The following is a 20,471-nucleotide window of genomic DNA, read 5'->3' as shown; positions in this document are numbered from 1 at the left end:
GGTGGGATTGGGAGGTAGAGTCATGCCAGCACCTCACCCGGTGCCAGACCACTCATTTCAGTCACCCTCCCCCTGAAGCCGAGGCCTGGGCCCCTCGGTCTAGTCGAAGCAGCTCTTCAGGTAGAGATGCCACACTTGGCATCGAGATCCTTGACTCCTGTGGGCTCGAGATCATCGAAGCTGGGGTCAGGGAGCATCTCCATTGGCTGGAGTCAAATGAGGTAGGCTGACTCCGTCTCCCCCTTGCCCCTCCCATGCTGATGGGCAGGATGCACCTACAGGATGGCTGGCCGGCCGTCCTCCCACCCCGGTTCCGAGCCTTGAGGCCCAGGACTGCCAGCCTTTCCTTAACAGCTGGGCAGGCCTAGCCTGGCCTGAGAAAGCGAACCATGAGATAAGGGACGGGCTGCCTCTCCGCAGCCCGCGTGGATTTGGGTCAGCTGTGACAGATTCACAGGCAAAGGGTCCCCAGTCAGGGACAGCAATCGGGGGAGGAGCCCACAATCGAGGTTTCTGTTTGAGAGGGGAATGTGGTTTTGATTCTGAGGTCCAGAGCCACACTGTTTCATGGTAAAGACAGCCAGAAATAAGATTCTGGGCTACGTGTGTATATGTACACTTTCACCTGGGGAGAGACATTGAACCTGGCCTGCCCCAGGAAGGGATACCTGCCAGGGTAAAATTGTCAGAGGCCCACATCTGACAGCCTTTAGCAGATTCTCCCAATACCCCATACTGGGCATGTTTCCATAGGGACGCTGGTCCCCAGTTCAAGACAGTTCAGCAAAGCTTTATGAAGTAACTTCTCTACAAAAGGCACAATGAAGGGCCCCCAGGGGGCTGTGAGAGCATTGCTGGGGTTAAGGGGAGGCCTAGCAGCAGAAGCCCAGGACCCTGGGGCGGGGGGCTCCCCCACAGCTCCAGCTCACTGCTCCAAGACCTTGAAGGACAGCGGGGTGCCACTCTTGGCAAAGGTCTTCATCAGACTGCTAGGATAGATGCACCCAAGCTTCTCTGGGGTGGGGAAGCCCCAGACCCTGTAGAGGGACAGGCTTAGCCGGTCCCCGATATAGAAGGGACCCACCCACTTGGCGCTGCTGCCGTTCCTGGGGAGGGACAGCAAGAGGACCTGGTCACCCACATTCCACTCCTTCTCCTGGCTCTCCTGCTTGAAACGCCTATTCTCAGCCTTTTCACTCGTCTTCTCAGCCACCCTCCAATGGAGCTCCAGCAGCTCCCCCATCAGCTGTAGCAGGAAGACATCCATCTTGAGCCCTTCGATGTTTGCACTGCTCATCTCCCACCACAGGGGCTCGGTCAGCCTCTCCTCGCCCCCCGTCAGGATCTGGAACGGCGTGGCCTGGCTGGAGGAGGCCCTGAAGGCCAGGTGCAGCAAGGGCAGGGAAGCTGCCCACTTCTTGCCATGCAGGAAGATGAACTCCTTGAGGGCCCTCTTGAATTCCCAGTAGGCCCCGGAGCTCGTCAGGCAGGGGAACTGGAGGTCCCTACTCAAGGAGGCCACCTGGGCTCCCAGGGCCAGCCCACAGCTTACCAGGACATGGCGGGCAAACTGGGGGCCCTGGGCGGCCTCCAACCTCACCGGAACACCCCACCTCGCAAACAAGTGCTGAAGCAGCACCTGGGCCACAGCCATGTGTGTGTAGGGCTTCAGCGGGAATGCCTCTACCCACCTGGTGTTGGGGTCCGCCACAATCAGCACGTGCTTGTGGCCCTCCTCGCTGACAGTGACCGGGCCCACCACCTCTATCTGCAGGTTGGACCAGGGAGCGGTGGACCTGAGCGGCCACAGGGACTCAATAACCTTCAACTCACTGCCTGTGAGATTCCGGGGGATACAGAACAAGCAGCTCCTACAGTAATCTCTCACGTGCTCCTGCATGCCCGGCCACCATCCCAGCAACCGCAGCTTCTTGTAGGTCTCCTCGGGCCTCTGGTGGGCCCCCATGGGGAGGTCGTGCACAGCAAAAATCAGATCCCTCCGGAGCTGCCTCGGGACTACCCAGACCCGGGGCCTCTTGTCTCCCTTGAACATAAGCAAGCCACTCTCTTTGTCGAGACTGAGGGAGTTAAAGGCAGAACTGAAGGGTGAGGAGCTGGATAATTTCTGCCCGGCCTGCAGCTTGGCAATGATATCAGCCAGGGTGCCGTCGCTCAGCTGTAACGCCAGCAAGTTGAGCCTCTTGCCCGTGGTACGGGGAGACACCACAGGGACTGGCACATCATTTGGCAAATTCCACCACTGGCCGCCCCCCTGGGCTCCCTGCTTGGCCAGGGTGTCCACCGTCACAGCAAACAGGGAGCCCCGGTAGGAGGTTCGGTAGATGAACGGAAGGGATGAGAGGCCGGAGGTGAGGGCTATGATGTAGGAGAGCAGGCTTGGGTGAGGTAGCGGAGCCCCGTCGGAGGAGAGGAAGCCCCGAGCCCTCCAGAGGGGAAGGAGCTCCCAGAGGAGGCTGAAGATCCAGTTGCAGTGCGTGAGGAAAACCACGGGCAGGTGGGACTGGCCAAAGCGCTCCAGGCCACAGGCCACGGCCGCCAGGTGGGCATAGGTCGGGGTGTAAGGGGAGCAAGAGAAGGAAAGGGAGACAGGGGGGCTGGTGGGAGATAGAATGTAGAGACCGAAGCCAGCACACCACTCATCCTCCCGGTAAAAGCAATACCCCGACATGTGGATGCAGACAAAAGTGGACAGGTCGGAGAAAGGAGGCAGAACCTGGAAAAAACGAGGCATGGAAGCCGCAGGAGTCAGCAGCCGGTTCTCCCCCAGCAGGCCCTGGAGGAGGGTCAATTCCAGTGCTCTCTTACCCTTGTCCTGTACCAAGAGGGACCATCTGATCAACCATGCTTTGGCAACCCTGCGGCCGTCCCCTGCCCCAGGGTCTACAGTGGTCCGGGAGGCATAGGAAAGGCCCAGGACCACTGGGGTGTCTCCAATGCAGCGGGAAAAATGCTTGAGGGCCCAGGCCATGGCATAGGGACTGTCTCCCCCTGACTGCGGGCCCTCGCTCTCCTCGTCGGGGAGGAGGGGTTTCGAGGTATAGGCTACGGGGTGCTTTCTCCCTGAGCGCTCCTGGTACACGACAGCCGTCAGGGCCACTTGGCTCACCGTCACCTCCAGGCGGAAGGGCAGCTGGGGGTTGGGGGCCGTCAGGCAGAGGGCGGACACCAGACCTCGCTTCAGGGCCAGAAAGGCCTTCTCATGCTCCCAGTCCCACTGCCAGTCCGGCTTCTGCTTGAGGAGCCTGTGCAGGGGCCCCACAAGGGCTTCATAGTCAGGGATGACGTCCCGGTGGGAGTCCATGAATCCCACGAAGAAGGAGAGCGCGGTGAAGTTGCTGGGGATGGTGAGCTGGGCCAGCTGGGCAAGAACCTGCTGGCAGGGAGCCTTTCCATCCCAGGGGATGCCCAGGGAGGGAGAAGGTACCGCCGGCAGGAGATCGATGTCGAGGGCTTCATCCTGGGGGTCGTGCAGGCTGAGGCACCGGAGTATTTCCTCTGAGAGGGAAGAGCACTCAGCCCTGAACACAGACATCAGCGAAGAGTCCAGGTCCTCCTCCTTCTCGGCCGGCTTCTGCATCTCCTGCTCTTCTCCCTGCCTCTCCTCCTTCTCCTCCCTGACTTCTTCCACATTCTGCAGACTCTCCGGGGGCCCAGGGTCAGCCTCCTCACTCAGCTCAGAGACACTGGCAGAGCTGGGAGGAAGGGTCTTCCACACCTTCAGGAAGTTGCCAATGTCAGTGTCCAACCTACACCAAGACAGCAGGACAGAGGAGTCTGATGGAGGAGGTGGGGGACAGCCCGCCCCGAGAGGCCATCCAAGGCGAAACCACATCTGTGGAAGCCCACAGAGCCTCACCCCATTGCTGAGTTTCCCTGAGGCTGGGCCGAGGGCCCGCCTCCAACACGGCACAGCCTCAGAGAGGACCTGCCCGCAGATATTCCCTCCACTCCCAGCATGTGCCGGACGGCAGTGTTAGAGGTTAATCTGGGCTTTGAAGGCTTATCCAATCAAAACCTCATTGACCAAGTGACATGTCCAACCAGTTTTAAGCCAATGGTTTGATAAGAATTAGATGACTGGTACTTCCAGTCGGACTCCAGGATGAGCCAGCCAGGGGAGGTCCAGAGAGGAAAGGAGGCCTGACATGGGGCTTGGGAGCACACAGCACACAAACCTCGGCCACATCACTTTTCTTCGAATTGGAGAGATGGGACTGGGGGACCTGGCCCGGGAAGCAGTGCCCTGCCCAGAAGGTCCCTGCCAGGCCCAGGGAACTGGGAGGTGAGCAGCAAGGCGGCCCAGAGTAAGTGGAAGCCAGAGGAACTGAGTTACTGCAAATCAGTTCTGCCGGCAGCAGCACAATGACCTTGGGAAAGTACTTGAGTCTCAGATTCCTCATTTGTAAAACGAGGACAGTGGTCACGTATGTCTAACTCGAGCTGTGAGGATCAAAGTGGGTAAGAAATGTGGAAAAAGTTCTGCTTGGTATATACTCCAGACACAGCTCCCCCTGCACACAATGAAACAAGAACAAGGCGGTTCACCGCAGCACTGGTACCAACAGCATAACATGGAAACTGTCGAATGGCCCTCCACAAAAGACCCCATAAACCTGTTGGGTACTCACATAATGGAACAGAGCATGGACATTAAAGCCAGCCACAGGAACTAACATGGCATACATCTGGGAAAAACAATAAAACATGGCGACAAATGCCAATTGTGGAATGTTACATATAGTATTGAAGCATGTGTGCAAGACTGTGAAACTGTAAAACCATATTGTAAGTGGTTTACGGATGTGCAGATGTGGGTGGAAGTACAAAGACCTGAAAAACTCAAATCACTCTGCTCACTATTAAGCACGAGACAAACGTTGGCTAGCACCAAGGGGAAGCTTCCAGTCAGCCCCAGGAGCGGCTGGGAGGCGGGGTATGGAGGGGGGTGCCTGGCCCATTACCTGTTTGGCTTCTTCAGAAACTCATCCAGAGTGGGGCCATCACGGCCCAGAGGATCGTCGGGCACCATGAAGAGATTCCCCGCAAAAGTGAAGGGCAGCAGGCTGGACCCGGGATGGAGGAGGAAACGTCACAGAGGGGCCCTTGACCCACCCACACCCCACTGCCACCTGGTAGCTCCACAGGGGCTGAGACCCACATCTCCTCCCAGCAGGTGCTGATGAGCACCGCTCCAAGGCCCTTCCCCCTGCCCAAACCCCTGCTGCCAGGGACTGCCCAGCACCCGAGAGGAAGGAACAGCCCAATCCCCTGGGAGCTGCCTCACCGATCTTTGACCATAAGTTTCTTGGAATTATTCATCAGGACATGGAGCTGCTCGTTGGTGACGATGATGCCATCTGTCTCTTCTGCCAGCTTTACCATGAACCTGCAGGGAGAGGGGAAGTCGCTAACGACCCAGTACCCAGACCCTCACCTCCCCAGTCCTCTGAGAAAATGAACTTGCAGCTTCCTGTTGAGGTGTGTTGGACAAAAACGCTGCCCTCGATAGCCGGGGAGCCAAGACTCTAGAGCCCATCCTCGTCTATGCAGCCGACTGGGATGTCCACTCTCCCCTGGGAGGGTGAACTGGGATGCACATCCCCCAACTGTATATGCAAACACAGACCCCTATTTTACACATAGGCATTCACATACACAGGCTCAGACACGCACACAGAAAGCCATGCACTTGTCCACATCCATACATGCATTTTTACTTCTTCGGTTTCCACATCTGTCAAACTAACATAAAATACCTACCCTCTATTGCTGTGAGGATTAAACTGAATGAGACAGTACACTAGACACTGAAGAGTCTAGTTCAGTGCCTGCCACACAGCGTGTATCAAGCATTCCATGATTACTCTTCACCAATGCACAACATTCAGGTACATGCCAAGACACACATACATACATATGGATATGTGTATACACGTATAAAAACACATACCTGAATAAACAAATCCATTTTTCCAAGGATCACTTCTCGAAAGAGGGCTGTGACCAGGAAAGAAAGCAAAGGCCACCCACTTCTCGGCATTCCCTGCAGAGTGCCATTCTGGCAGCCACGAGCATGCAATTCCACAAGTGACCAGCAGAGGGGCCTTCTGCAGGAAAGCTACCTTCCCTCAAACCCAGGCCTGAATTTAAAGGCTCTGAAAGACCTTACCCAGGGGGGCCAGCTCTTGAAGGAAGGATGCCTGAGCTGCCCTGCCCAGACCTTCCCAGGCTTGAAGGCTGAGTGGGCGCCAGGTCTTGGGGAGGAACAGAACTTCTCCCTGTCTGGCATGGGAGGTGCCTAAGTGGAGGCAAGACCTGGCCTGCTGGACATCGAGTCCAGCACAGGGTCAGTGACCTGGACAGGGCCTTCTCGGCCCCATCAGAGGCAGCATCACAGGCACCCGTATGCGCACTGGTCCTGCAGCCACGCTGGGGAGTGGGTGCTGAGCACTGGCAAGTAGGGAGGCATTCAGGCTTTAGCTAGGAGACAGGGCCAATCTGACTCCATTTTCAGAGCCCAGCCAGGGTTCCAGTCACATACAGCCACACACATACCTCCTCCCAGGGCCAGGGCGGGTGGGAGGAAAAGACTGCAGCAATTCCTTGAGAAAACCTGAGCTTCAACCCAAACTGGCACCCAAATCAGCTGCTGGGGGAAGCAGCTCGCTTGAAGCACCAGGAGTCACCTGGGCTAGTCCCATCCAAAGAAAGCAGAGCACCCCATACTTCATGGGGGAGAAAGCCTCTTAGCTCAGGTAAATTGGGCTGCGGAGTCCCAAATTCAGGAACACCTCTTGGGTTTGAACAGAGCCGACCTTGGAGCCCTCTCCTCTCTGTGTCTCTCCCTCTGCCTACAGAGGGCCGATGCACCACACCACCCTCTCTGACATGACCCTCTGACTTATTTGCTTCCATCTCCCCAGAGCAAATGCGGCAAGACTCCACCTGACACACCAGCCCAGCCCAAGCCCCAGGGACCCACAAGAGAAGGCCTGCAGGCCAGCACACCTATAATCGTAGGTAGTGATCTTCTTGCCGTTCTCGAGCTGAGACGGGGTGATTGAAAGCATCTTGAGGGAGTGTAGCTTTGTCAGGAAGTGGCTCTCTGGAGGTGAAAGGCAGAAGACAGCGACGGTCAGAGGAAGGGCTAAGTGGAAAAGGCCATGGTGGGGACAGAAAGGCAAGGAAAAGTAAGGCATAGAGAGTAAGCCCACTGGAGGGGCTGGGCAGCTGGGGACAGCTCACCTCTCACCCTCCGGTTCTTCTTAAGCTGCCAGGTGGGTACAAACACAGTGACCTCTCGGTGTCCCCGGTTCCAGAAGTACTGCACTGCCATGGCAATGCCCCGGCAGGAGAAGAAGTGCTGGAGGCCATGCCTGGGGTTGGGGGGTGGTGGGTGGGGAGATGGGGGGAATTAGTGAGGTAGCAATTTTCTGCCCTAGGAATGGCCCTGCCTCTCCACCCCTCCCTCAGAGCCAGCCTAGGGCAGCACATCTGGCAATGTCAGGGCATCAGCACCACGGGCACCAACAATGCCCCCTCCCCTCTCACCATCATCAAACAGTGAGCACCTACTGGGTCCACTCACCTGCTGTGTGCATGTGTGTGTGTGTGCGTGTGTGTGTGTGAGCGTGTGTGTGTGTGTGTGTGTAGGGGCCTCCGGGGCAAAAGGAAGGAGAAGAGCTCAGTTTAGGACTGGAAGCAAACAAACATTTGCTGACCAACTGTGTGCTGGGAGTGTGCTCAGCACAGATAACTATTCTACTGTGTGGGCAAATGAAGACATCCTGCATGTATTTCTGCTAGCACATATACAGCAGTAAGTGCTGTGCAGAGAGAGTGATCTCTGAGAGTTGGCATGGTTGGGAAAAGCTTCACAGGGGAGATCAGTGCTGGACCTTAAGGGTTGGGCTAAACATTTGAAAACTGGCCTGAGGTTGACAGACCCCATGCTATGTGAGGCAGGCTGAAATGGGAAGAGCATGGGCCTGGGCAGTGAGCAGATCTGAACCCAAAGGCCAGCTGGGCCCCTTACTGGCTCTGGGACCTTGGTCAAGATTAATCGCTTCTCTGAGCCTGTTTCTGCTTCTATGAGGGAAGGAGAACAGAAACCTACTTTTGAAGGCTGCTGGGATGATGCCATGACCACCACCCAGCATGCAGTAGCCCCTCAACATGTACCACTTCCCTCCCATCTTTCCCCCATTTGAACCCCATGTCACCTGTATACAGCGATCAAGAAAGGACGCCCACAGTCTATCACCTCAGGGACACCCTGCCCGAGCCCCCCAGTATCCCCACCCCACCCCACGTCCGTGGCTACTCACACCATGGCCACGCTGCTGCCGTCAATGACCACTCGCCTCAACCCCTGGTTCCCCGGTTCTTCTGACAGGTTCAGCTCAAAGGGTGTATTCAGGGCCTCGTGGTACCTCTGGAAGCTGGTTACTGTGCTGTTCGCCTGTGGGTGACGAGGCGGCTGCCTCGGAACCCCCTCCCGAGCCCCTAGGAGCCCCTCCACCTGAGGTTGGCGCTTACGACTGGGAGCCAAAGTGCCGCTGGACTGGGGCCCCTGCCTTCCAGCTTCCCCCTGGCCCTTCAGGAGGGAAGCACTGCCCCTTGACGAAGGCTGGCCCTCACTTGGGAATTTGGCTGCGTCCGGGGCTGGCCCTGGATCTGTGGGTGCCTTCTGAGCTGCAGGCATCTTCGGAGCTCGGCAAGTTCTGGGAGCTGTAGACCCTGTTTTAGCTGTAGTCCCGGTCTGGGCTCTGGGCGTTTGGGGACCTGCAGGCGATGTTTTTGCTGCATGCCTTTTCTGAGTTGTGGGAGTTTGGGGAGCTGCAGGCCCCATCTGAGCGGCTGGCTTTGTGGGAGCCAAAGGCACTTTGGGGGCTGCAGGTTCTTCACGGACTGCCGGCATAATCTGGGTTTCAGGCACTTTGCGGGCTTCAGGCAGCACGGGATTTGTGGGTGGGGTTTGAGCTGTGGGCACTGCTGCAGCCATGGGCACTTTGAGAGTTTCAGGCACTGTTTGAGGTTCAGGTCCTGAAGGAGCTGTCAGCCCCCCTTGAGTGGCGGGCCTCCCCTGAGCAGTAGGCACCCCTTGCCCTGTGGAGGGCCCTGGAAACGGCCTCTCTTCGGGTTCCTTACAATTCCACTGCATATTTCCTCGATCCCCCGGCTCACTTCCAGCTTGGAGTTGGGGTGTAGAGGTCAAAGGTGGCCCTATCTGTGGAAGTCCTGGGCTAGCCTTGTCCGTGACCCCTGAGCCTCCTGAGACCACCAATAAACTCATTACTTTTTTAGGGGTCTCTGGCCTTGGGCAATTCCGTAGGGCTGCCTCTCCTCCTGGCCCCCCATCTGGTCTACAGTCTGGGCTTTCCACACTGGGCAAAGGAACCAGCTCCTTCTGTTTCCATCCCAGATTTAAGGGCAAAGGATTCTGCCCTGGCAGCTTGAACTGAATGGGGCCCAGTGGCCTCTGCCAGAAAGGGAAACTGAAGCAAGCCTGGGACAGGAGCCAGGCCAGGTGGAGAGAATGCAGTTCATTGATCCTCCAGAAGGTTGCAGCAATAGTCCCCGGCCACAAGGGCCCGAAGGCTGGCCCCGGGGTCCAGGACTTCCAGGGCGAGCACACACTCAGGGCTGACACTGGAGGCTGGAGAGGGAGCTTGTCTTCCCCCCTCCGGGCCTGCCGCTGCTGGGACGAGGCTTGTGTGCGGTCCGCAGGGTCCTGGCTGCCGCTGGCTTGTACTGACCCTTCCTCACAAGCACTGTCCGTACCACCTTGGTTGTTGGAACCAACCCTGGAGGAAACCCAAGTTTGTTGGAAAGGTGGTAAGGCCAGTTAGGTCCCAAACTCTTTCCCTGGGGTTGGGCAGAGAAGCCAAACGGATTCTCCAGAACTTACCGTACCAGCTGGTTTGCTGTCTCCAGCTGAGCGTTCTGGCCTGGGATGAGGGCCCCCATGGCGCCTAGGCTGGTTAACCTCTTTGAATTTTCTGGGCTCCCCATCTCCAGAAAAGGCCCGGGACCGTCTCCCATGGACACCATGGCTGGACCTTCCTTCTGCTGGTGGGCTGGGCAGATCAGGAGCTCGGGGTCCGAGCGGGAGTCGGAGGCGCCAATGCCGCCGAGCCACTGGATGATGTCCTCCTTGCCCGCAGCGTCCCGCACCAGGCTCAGCAGCAGTTCCTGGACTGCCGCGGGCAGCTGCAGCAGGTCCCCTGCATACTGGTCACCACGGATCCAGACCAGAGCCCCAAAAGCCCGGGTCACCTCGGCTTCCCAGATGCCCCGGGGGGTGAGCAGAGGGGCAGGGCCCCAGCGCAGCCGCCCTACCAGCTCCTCCAGCCAGTTCTGGGTCATGATGAAAGACTCGGTCAGCCCGCCCACCATCAGGGAGCCCGGCGGACCAGGCACCAGGTAGGCCAGCGTGCTCCAGCACAGGCAGTCCAAGAAGAGGCCCTGGGCCCCAAGGAAGGCGCAGTGCAGGGCCGCCGGGTAGCGGACCTCCTTCCACAGCTCCGGGCTGCACAGGCCCTTCAGATACTCCTGAAGCCGGTGGGGAGAGCACAAAGGAAGCCAGCCGTTACGGGCCTGCCACTGGCACTCACTCCCCTCACAAGCACATGCCCTGCCCCCGCCCACCATAAGCCAAATGACGCCCCCGGCCCGGCCTGACACTCTCTCCCTGGTCCTGACTCCTCACACACTCATCTCTTTCCAGGGAGCTCTGACAGGTGTGGGGGGCCGGAGGGAGGGTGAGCACCTGGGCTTAGAGTCAAGGGCCCTGGTTCTAGTTCCAACCTGACCTCAGTACGTTAAGGTTACTGTGGGAAATTTGTCATCTTCTCAGGGCCTCAGTCTCCTCACCTATAAGATGACGGATTAAATTAGATACTCCTAAGGTCCAGTCCTACCCTGGCGTTCTAGAATTGTGAACTAGCTGGGGGGAGGGGGGTGGCACATTATTGAGTACCCTCCACGTGCCAGGAGCTTATGTGACCTGGAGCAGGTTATCTACCGTCCTTATGCCTATGTTTCCTCATCTGTAAAATGGGGATAATGGTTCCCACCTCATTAGGCTATTATGAAGCTTCAGTGAGATAATACAAAAGAAGTGCTTAGCTTATGCCTGGCACAGCCTATTCCCATTTTGCAGGCTCAGAAAGGCTCTCTTGCTGACCCAAGGACACACAGCTAGGGTGACTGGGTAAGGACCACAGCCCACATCCATCTGACTCTGAAAGCAGAGCTCTTTGCACGTCCTTGGGCTGACTACACAGTGACTCCAGGGTAATCCACTGAGATTCTGGTTAATCCCCCTGCAGAAGGTCTCCAGCACAACCTGTACCTGTAACCATGGTAACTCTGCTGCCCGGAGGGGACAGAGGAAAAGGTAAGTCGCTGGGCCAGTATCCAGGGGATCCCCACAGATACGCACAATGGCTGAACCAGAAGGGAAGCCTCTGGCCCTCTGGGCACCAGGTCCTTGTGTTTCCAGGGCTCACACACTCAGTCTTTAGCAGTCACTGGGACAGGAGAGGTTGGGTTCCTCCACCCTATGGCTGAGTTCCACCAGCATGACCCCATGAGCTCCAAGGAGCCATGGGCACTGCCTCTTAATCAGCCAACACTTGATGACTGTATTAGCCCTCAAGTCCCTCCTCATGCCTGTGTCAGTGATAGTCATCCCTCTTCCCGCTTCCCCATGACAGTTCCATTATGGAACAAATGCTCCATTTTGGATCTCCAGCAGCCAGCCCAAAGACCGTTCTGGCCCCTCTGCTCAGTACCCAGACCATCCCTCCCTACTCAGGCTTAAGCTCATCTCTGCCACACGGCCAGGCTATGGACCTCCAACACCTTCCCCAAAGGGGCTAAGGTACACCCAGGCACTTAGGCCCATGTCTAACCCCTTTTCAGTCAGTCCAAAATCAGCTCAAACCCTGATAGACATCCCAAGCCTACCCCTCCCACCCAGAACCTCAGCTGGTCTGCACTGCCTGGCAAGGGTGAACTGACCAGGTGGAATAACTCTCATAGACCTGAACAAACTCCCCCACCCCATGCACCCCACGTTCTAACTACGTGAAAACAATATGTAAAAATGAAGAGATGTGCTCGGGAAGAAGATGGTGGGTGGTTTCTTTCTCCTTCTGCAAAGACCTTAAAATATTCATTGCTCCATGAACCGTCCATATTTTTAAACAAAAGGATATATTGGAAATGAGATAATTTTCAAAACTGCTATTTATTGAATACTTACTATGTGCCAGGCTCTTTACATACATCAGCTCATTGATTCCTCTCTCAGCCCTATAAGGAAATTACTATTATCCCCATTTTAGGTGAGCAAGGGAGGGCACATGTCCGAGGTCACACAGGTCGTAGGCTGGGACACTTAGGCCCTCTGACTCCGAAGTCTGGGGTCTTAACCATGATGCTGTCTATACTTTAGAGCAAAAACCGATATGGAAACAACAGGCATTTACATCCAGAAAATATCTGAAGCCATTTTCCTGCTTAAAGCCCACCCAGACCTTTTTCTCCAAAAGGAGAAAAAATAGAGAAGAGGCAGGAACAAAATAAGCACAGAAGAATGTGCATTTGTTAAAATATGTTGCCCAATGTCCCGCAAGTCATTTTTCAACTTGTAAGTTAAATAAAAAAATACCACCAGGTGGTTTACTACTGCTCTATACTTGATCAATCCTGACTTAGGATTCTCCCTTCTCATAAGTCAGTTGCTATACATAGTCTGCTTTCCAGAACCACCCGCAGAATACTCAAAAAGCTCAAAAAAACGGCAGCACCAAGAAACTCTGGAATTGGGAATGAAAGAGAACATTTTTTAAAAGGTGAACTAAGATAAAGTTGTTTGAGGAGCAGTTAGATCTGGGAGCCCACCCACCCCTCTACACAAAGGCTGAGCAAGTACCTCCCTACCCACTGGAGTCTGTTCTGTAGAAAGTAAAAGACAAGGTCTTAGGATCAGAGGTTGATCAGCATACCTGAGGGTGTGGGTACCATAAAAATCATGAAGGAAGAGAGGAAGGCCAGTAGTGAGGTCTACAGTGAGTGCTGAGTGCAGAGAAACTCATTCTTCCCATATAGAGACTCCGCAATAGTAACTGATGATGGATGAAGACAGATACTCACACAGAGGGGTCTCACTGGGGCACCTCAGAGCAGTGGGGGAAACTACAAGCTTCCAGAGAGAAAAAAAACTTCTCATACAAAGGACCAGGGACCAAGAATAGCTTCAGATATCCCTAAAGCAAGAAGTCAATGGATTCATGCCATCTCATTTCTTTCTTTTTTTTTTTTTTTGTGGTACGCGGGCCTCTCACCGCTGTGGCCCCTCCCACCGCGGAGCACAGGCTCCGGACGCACAGGCCCAGCAGCCATGGCTCACCGGCCCAGCCGCTCTGCGGCACGTGGGACCCTCCCGGACCGGGGCACGAACCCGCGTCCCCTGCATCGGCAGGCGGACGCCCAACACTGGGCCACCAGGGAAGCCCAATACCTTCTCATTTCTGAAGGAAAATAATTTTCCATGTATAATTTGATACCAGCCAAATTGTCAATCAAATGACCATCAGATATGCAATGTAGACGTGCATGTATGCAACCCCAAGAGTTTACCTCCTATAAAACCTTTCTCAGGAAGCTACCAGAGAGCATTTTCCAGCAAATCAATGAAAGAAACCAAGAAAGGAGACCCAACATAAAAAAAAAGCAAAGACAATCTCCAGGAAGACTGTGGAGAAAAATCTCAGAATGTACTCATCCATTCAATAAACACTACTGAGCACCTACTACCTGTCAGGCACTGTTCTAGGAGGCACAGAGGACGACTAGTTCAGATTGGAGAGTGGGACTCCAGAAGCAACATGCTTGTTTCGGCACCATCTTTCTAACTTGATGACGCTGCTGAAGGACGTGCTCCACCAACTCAAGACAAAGACACAGCGTCCAGGAAACGAGGTATCTAACAAGGAAAAAAGGCAAGAGGATGCCAAGAATGACAGCAAACGGGAGTCTCGGGATGACAGCTGTGCAGTCCTGACCAGACAGAAAGAAGGCTGCCCCCAGGAAAAAATCTGGAACAGACCATCTTGAATCGATAGATTGTCCTTGTAGAAAACTGTAGTGAGAAGCTACTGAAAGTTATAAGAATTAGCAACAGGTACGAAGGAAAACAAGCAAACTGGAAAGGAGTTGAGTTCTTTACCTCAGGGAACTCGAAAAGTAAGAGAGAAAACCTAATCATAGGGGCTTCCCCGGTGGCGCAGTGGTTGAGGGTCCGCCTGCCAATGCAGGGGACGCGGGTTCGTGCCCCGGTCCAGGAAGATCCCACATGCCGTGGAGCGGCTGGGCCCGTGAGCCATGGCCGCTAAGCCTGCACGTCTGGAGCCTGTGCTCTGCAACGGGAGAGGCCACAACGGTGAGAGGCCCACGCACCGCAAAAAACAAAAACAAAAAAAAGACCTAATCATAGTGCACTTCAACACTTAGATGTAAATGATATTTGCAAGGGCATAATGTTGCAAATACTAAATACAGATTTAACAGAAAAATGAAATATAACTATACTGGGAAGAAAAAAGGGATGGCAATATAAGGGAGATAAATCCTCATCTATAATTAATAGAAAGTAAAATGATATCTAAAATTGATTAATCAAAAGATATAGTAGCTACATATTTTTTTAGGAATGTGGAGGTGTAGAAATGCCAGAGCAGATATTTTCTACGGGGAAGAGCACTGAAGAGGGAGTTGGCAGGGGCAAGGCAAGGAATCACTGCGTTATACTGTAAGCTTTTTAAAAATTATTGGACTTTTAAATTATGTATTATTTTGATAAAAGAAAAATTAAGTTTAAAATAAAGGAGAAGTATAAGGTGCCCACAACACAATTAGATGTGCTGGTAAGTGTTTAACAATCATCCAGTTATGGGGGAAATAGTCACGATTTGTAGCATTTGCCAATTTCTGTGGTGTAAATACTCCTTCCATGGTTGATTTCAAACTACCAACAGGACTCCATTGGCTCAAAAACTTCCTGAATTTTCAACGATGGGTCAGCAGGAGTTGGTTCCTGCACAACCCTGGCCACTACCAGCTTCCGTGGTACTGCTCAGTCATTGTGGGCCAGGGACAGATCAACTTCCACCTGACAGCAAAGCCCAAAGTCAGCAAACCACACCCTGTCCCACAGCTCCCCACCCCAACCTCTGGCTCCCCATCACCTCCCTCCCTCCATCGTGTCCAAAAAGGGGAGAATCAAGCTGTCACCTGTCCTCTCTGCGCCGGACCATTCTTTACATCGTTGCCAAGGAGGACAGAAGAGCTGAGCAGGGCTCGTCTCTGGGCAACTTTGATCATTAGTAAAAACCCTCCTTTCCACTCTGAGGTGAGGCTGATTTCACCTCAGAAAGGCCAGGCCTCCCCAGTGTTTCTTTTTGCTGCCTAGGAATGTGATTTCCAGCAATGTCCTCATTATTTTTTAAATCCCACCACAAGAAAACTACTTAAAGGCACTTCCGAGTTCTACAGAGTTTTTCCTGGAAAACCAGTGCATATAATGTAGAAAACACCCGGGCTCTTCTCCAGAGAAGCCTGTATCCTTCTTGACCCCTCCTCCCCCCATCCATCACCCCTTCCCCATCCTACAACCTCCAGTCTCACTGAGCCCCCTCTGCCAGCTGGCCTGTGTATATTAGGCCATTATCCAGGTGTGTGATTCTGTGCCCCTACAGCTGGGATTGGGGTCAGCCACAGCACCTCCACATGGAAACCACAAGACATCCTTATACATGGGAAATTTTCCTGTATCAGATTGTTGGGCCTTAGAAAGCATTTAATCCAAGCTTCTCACTTTGCAAACAAGGAGACCAAGACTCAGAGAGGGAAAAGAGCTCATTCTAAGTTATACAGCTAGTTACAGAAACAATAACTGATATCTCTACTCCGTAACTCTCCACGTTTGTGCAAGTCCATAAGAACGCCTTATTTCAATTGACTCTCACAACTCTGCCATGAAGTGGGTATTATTATATTGTTTTATAGATGAGGAAATAGGCTTAAGAGAAGGTCAATGATTTGACCAAGGTCAGCCAGTTAGAAGGTAGCAAACCCCAACCTCCAACTCTCTCCACCACAACCCTCTGTCCCAGCAGTAACTTGGTGACAGCAAATTGCACCCAGATCTCCTAACTTCTGGAACAAAACCTGATCCTCCCCACCTTCCCTGCTCTCCTGCTCCAAAGCTCCAAAAATCTCTTCTTTCTGCTCATTCTGTGCAATAAGGGAGGGAGTTACCCAGAACCCCTCATGTTGTTTCCATCTTAAATCATGCTTTTCCCCGGGGGAAGACAGAGGGGAAAGAGATGATAAGATGGGGGGAATGGGGCTTCCCTGGTGGCGCAGTGGTTGAGAGTCCGCCTGCCGATGCAGGGGACATGGGTTCGTGCCCTGGTCCGGGAGGATCCCACATGCCGCAGAGCGGCTGGGCCCGTGAGCCATGGCCGCTGAGCCTGTGCGTCCGGAGCCTGTGTTCCACAACGGGAGAGGCCACAACAGTGAGAGGCCCGTGTACCGAAAAAAAAAAAAAAAAAGATGGAGGGAATGGAGAAAGCCACTGGTTACACTAGCAGGGCCTGAGGTGTGAGGGAAAGCCGGTGGGCCCAGGAACTCTGAGGCAGCAGTGGTAGCAGGAGTAGCCAAGCCTGGAGAAGCTGATGGAGGATGTAAGCGGGGCACAGGCGAGCTAGACACTTCAGAAAGCACCAGTCCCATAAAAGGGTGAGCAGGTGTATTTCAAATTAACAAAAAGATTAAGAACCCGGGACTTCCCTGGTGGTGCGGTGGTTAAGAATCCGCCTGCCAACGCAGGGCACATGGGTTCAATCCCTGGTCCGGGAAGATCCCACATGCCGCGGAGCAACTAAGCCCGTGCGCCACAACTACTGAGCCTGTGTGCCACAACTACTGAAGCCCTCATGCCTAGAGCCCATGCTCCGCAACAAGAGAAGCCACTGCAGTGAGAAGTACGTGCACCACAACGAAGAGCAGCCCCCGCTCGCCACAACTAGAGAAAGCCCGCGTGCAGCAACAAAGACCCAACGCAGCCAAAAATAAATAAATAAATAATAAACAAAATCACTCTTACTTAAAAAAAAAAAAAGATTAAGAACCCAAAACAATCCAAAGGCTCCTCTTGTTAACCTACCCTATGCCAGCTACTGAAAAGTCTCCATCTCAAGGGTTCCTGCACATCTGCTCTCCAGGCAGGAACCCCTCCCCTCCCCCAGTACCTCTGTCAGAACTGGAAAAACTGCTGACGAAGCAGCCTAACAGAGGGGCTGAGGGAGGAACTTTCCAGCCTGCCTGCCCACTGGCCAGCGTGTTCTGGGCCTCCCCCACCCATGGCCTTGACCAAAATTAGGAGATTGATAGAGACCCCGCTAGGGAAGGGGTGTGTGTTGGGGTGGGTGGGTGCATAGGGGAGCAGGTGGTCTGGGGCTGAGGGAGGCTATAGCATTCCTACCAGGAAATGATAAGATAAGGGAATCTAGGGGAAGAGGGAGACCTTGGCCATGACTGGGGAGTCAGAGGGAACCTGAGAGGCCCAAGCGGAGGAGAAGCTTATGAGAGAAGCCAGGGCACATGCGATAGAGGCACACTGTGACCTGGCCTGTCCAGCGTCCAGCCCCACACAGCAAGCCCTTTCATCTGAAAGCCCACAGCCCTCCTCCCAGATTCCCACCCATCCCCTAGGGCTGCTGCCTTCCAGGGCTGCTGCAGCCCCACCTCTGAGCCCCTGCAAGAGGCTGCCTAGAGCATCAAGAGTGGGGGGTGCGGAGCCCAGAGCCCTGGGTTCTGGTCCCAGCCCCTGCCACGCCCCACCTACCCGACCCTGAGTGCTCAGGGAGGCCCCTTACCCTCTCCAGCCCCCAATTCCTCATCTGTAAAGTGCCCGCATTAACCTAGAAGCATCTTTAATGGCCCTTCCAGTCCCAGCACTCTGAGAGGCTCCAAGGGGCAGCCCAGGATTTAAGGAGACTTAAAAGGCGGCAGAAAGACCTGGGCCTTCCAGGCTCTTGGTGGAGAACAAAGAGGTATGTTGCACAGACTACAGAAATACAGGACCTTAAGTTGCTCCCCAGATGGAGGAGCAGGCTGTAAGTGCGGGGCCCTGGCCAGGGAAGGCTCACGGGGCAGGGGGGGGGGGGGTCACACGACGCCGAGCCTCTCTCAGCGCACTTGAGGGACAGAAGTGACACGCAGGAGAGGGGTGGGGCAGAAAAGAAAGAAGGAACCAGAGGGAAGGACCCAAGGCTGCAGATCTGGAAAGGCAAGAGGATGGCCCAGTACCTGCCCGCCATACTGCCGAATCCAGGTCGGGGGACCTCAGGGGACCCCTGAGGGGGCGGGGGGGCGAGGAGCGAGAGAAGGGTCTGGCTGGAAGCGATAGGTGGGGAGAAGCTGTTTACCTTGGCTCTGCCCATGTTCTCCCTGGGCCCCTCGAGCTGCAGCCAGAAGTAGGGGGTGTCCGGGCGGCTCTGGAAAGCGTTCAGCTTGACCCTGAAGATGCGCTGCACTTGCAGCCGCTGCCGCTGCACCCGGGGCTTCGACTTGGTCTGCACCATGAACCATTCCTGCGCCGGAGGGTCGCCCCCGGACAGGAGCATGGCTGGCTCGCCCGCCCCAGGAAGGAGGGAGCCGACAGTGCCACCGGGGTCCCCCGGCCGAAGGCGCCTAGGCCACGCCCCCTCCTCCCGGCGGCGCGCCCCCGCCTTGGCGCGGGTCCTCCCGGCTCGCGGACCCACCCGCCGCGGCTCGGGCGCCCTTCCTCCAGCGCTCCGAGCCTTTCAGCGGCGGCTCCCGCTACAATCTCTTCCTGCCAGGGGTTACAGCCGGGGGTGGGACCAGTCGGGCTCCCTTCCCTCCGCCCCCAGCCTTCCCCCTTCACCACTGCGCCAGCCCCTCCAGGATGAACTTTAGCTGAGTCGGCTGGGTAGCTTCAAGGGGCGCGGAAGGAGGAGGGAGGCGGCGGGGATGGGGGTGGGGAGGGTCTTGGAAACCTCTGCCTCCCACTCGAGTTTTGGGCCCAGAGCCAGAATCCGGGGGTCAAAGTTAATCTCCTTCCACATTCCCCTTTCCCCAGTGGGAGGGAAAGGGAAGGAGGGGCAGTCGGGTGGGGGGAGAGGGGGTATGGTTTCAGGGACCCGGCCTTTCTCTCCGTTCCTCCTGCCCACCCTGACGCCTCCCAGGCCTCCCTGGAGAACAGAGACCTGCGCCCCTCCTTCCCTCTGAGGAAAGGGTTAAGGGAGAGCAGGGTGGGGAGCCTGGGAGGCTGGGGCCTGTTGAAACTCTGGGCCGGAGACCGAGCAGGAAGGAGAGGGTAACAGCACCGCCTCCCCACTCCCCATCCCCAAGTCTGGGGACAGCCCGGGGCTGGCAGGCTGCCCAGACCCTCCCGAAGCCCCCAGGGCTGGAGGGGCGGGGAGAGCGCCCGAGTTTTCAGACTTGCGTTGTTTATGAAAGCCTTTTTGAGCAAGTTTGAGCTAAGCCAAGAGGGAAAGCTTTAGGATAGGAGTAAGGGTCTGGTTGGTGACAACCTATAAGGGTTCCCTCAACCCCCGACCCACAGCCAGTCCGCTGCTTGGCATCGGTGGTCAGACACCAGCCCTGGACTGGGGGACCGCCTCCAACACCCTGCCCTGGAGGCATCCCCAGCACAAAGAACACGTTTTGCAGCCCTGTGGCCTGAACAGAACCTGGCTCTGTGGAGGGCAGAGTCTGCATCCTGGGCCTCGGTGAGCTTTCTTTTCCAAACCCAAACCCAGAGCTGCTGTCTGACAGGGACAAGTGTACCTATGGGGACAAAGGGCAGTGGACTTCAAATTCGTTCCGCCCTGGCACCTCTGGGCTGCAGGGGCCGTGGCATGTTTGTGTGCAGGTGCAGGCAGAAAGCCAGGAGCACCCCACTGCAAGGAAAGGGTCCAACTGGGGCAGGGGAGAGGGGCTCACACTGAGTCCTAGTCTGGCCTGGACTCAGCCCCTCCTGTGCCACCCACCTCCACTCCTGCTTCTTCTCCATAGATTGAAGTCCAGAAAAAGAAAAGGGTATCTGTGTCACCTCTGGCTCCAAGGTCTGCCCACTCTGGTGTCCCTGTGCTGCCCCTCCATAGCGCCTTGAAGAAGACGACCCTCTGGAGGAGCTTCCATCTGTCTCCAGTCTTCCCACATCTAGCTGTTCTCCCTTTATCAGAAGAAGCTCTTTCCTTATTGCCTTATTGTGCCTCAGTTTCTCCTCTGAAGCAAATGAGAGTCTCGTACCTGTGCTCCCTACTCCTTCCCTGAATAAGCACTTATGTCTTGTTGCCCTCTTCCAACTGACGGTGGACTCCATGCGCAGTGGCATCTTGAAAACTCTC

The 20,471-nt window shown here is 55.4% G+C and overlaps 1 protein-coding gene across 2 annotated transcripts; it reads right to left on the bottom strand.

Annotated features, from left to right (window-relative positions):
* Positions 1–256: 256 nt before the first annotated feature.
* NYNRIN (NYN domain and retroviral integrase containing) lies at positions 257–18,929 on the bottom strand. Of its 2 annotated transcripts, none has more exons than XM_030854682.2 (8): positions 18,525–18,929; positions 9,932–10,575; positions 8,349–9,827; positions 7,267–7,397; positions 7,030–7,126; positions 5,306–5,407; positions 4,983–5,084; positions 257–3,767 (listed from the first exon to the last, which is right to left on the bottom strand). In XM_030854682.2, exons 1-8 carry the CDS (start codon positions 18,720–18,722, stop codon positions 926–928), a joined length of 5,595 nt encoding a protein of 1,864 aa, XP_030710542.1. In that variant the 5' UTR covers positions 18,723–18,929; the 3' UTR covers positions 257–925. The 2 variants fall into 2 exon arrangements, with proteins under 2 accessions (XP_030710542.1, XP_060150663.1); XM_060294680.1 differs by lacking the exon at positions 18,525–18,929 and adding an exon at positions 12,293–13,314.
* Positions 18,930–20,471: the final 1,542 nt, after the last annotated feature.

Source organism: Globicephala melas, chromosome 2, assembly GCF_963455315.2.
Source record: "Globicephala melas chromosome 2, mGloMel1.2, whole genome shotgun sequence".
Classification (NCBI taxonomy): domain Eukaryota; kingdom Metazoa; phylum Chordata; class Mammalia; order Artiodactyla; family Delphinidae; genus Globicephala; species Globicephala melas.
The sequence above is the reverse complement of the archived record's forward strand: the minus strand, read 5'-3'. Positions and strand labels throughout refer to the sequence as shown.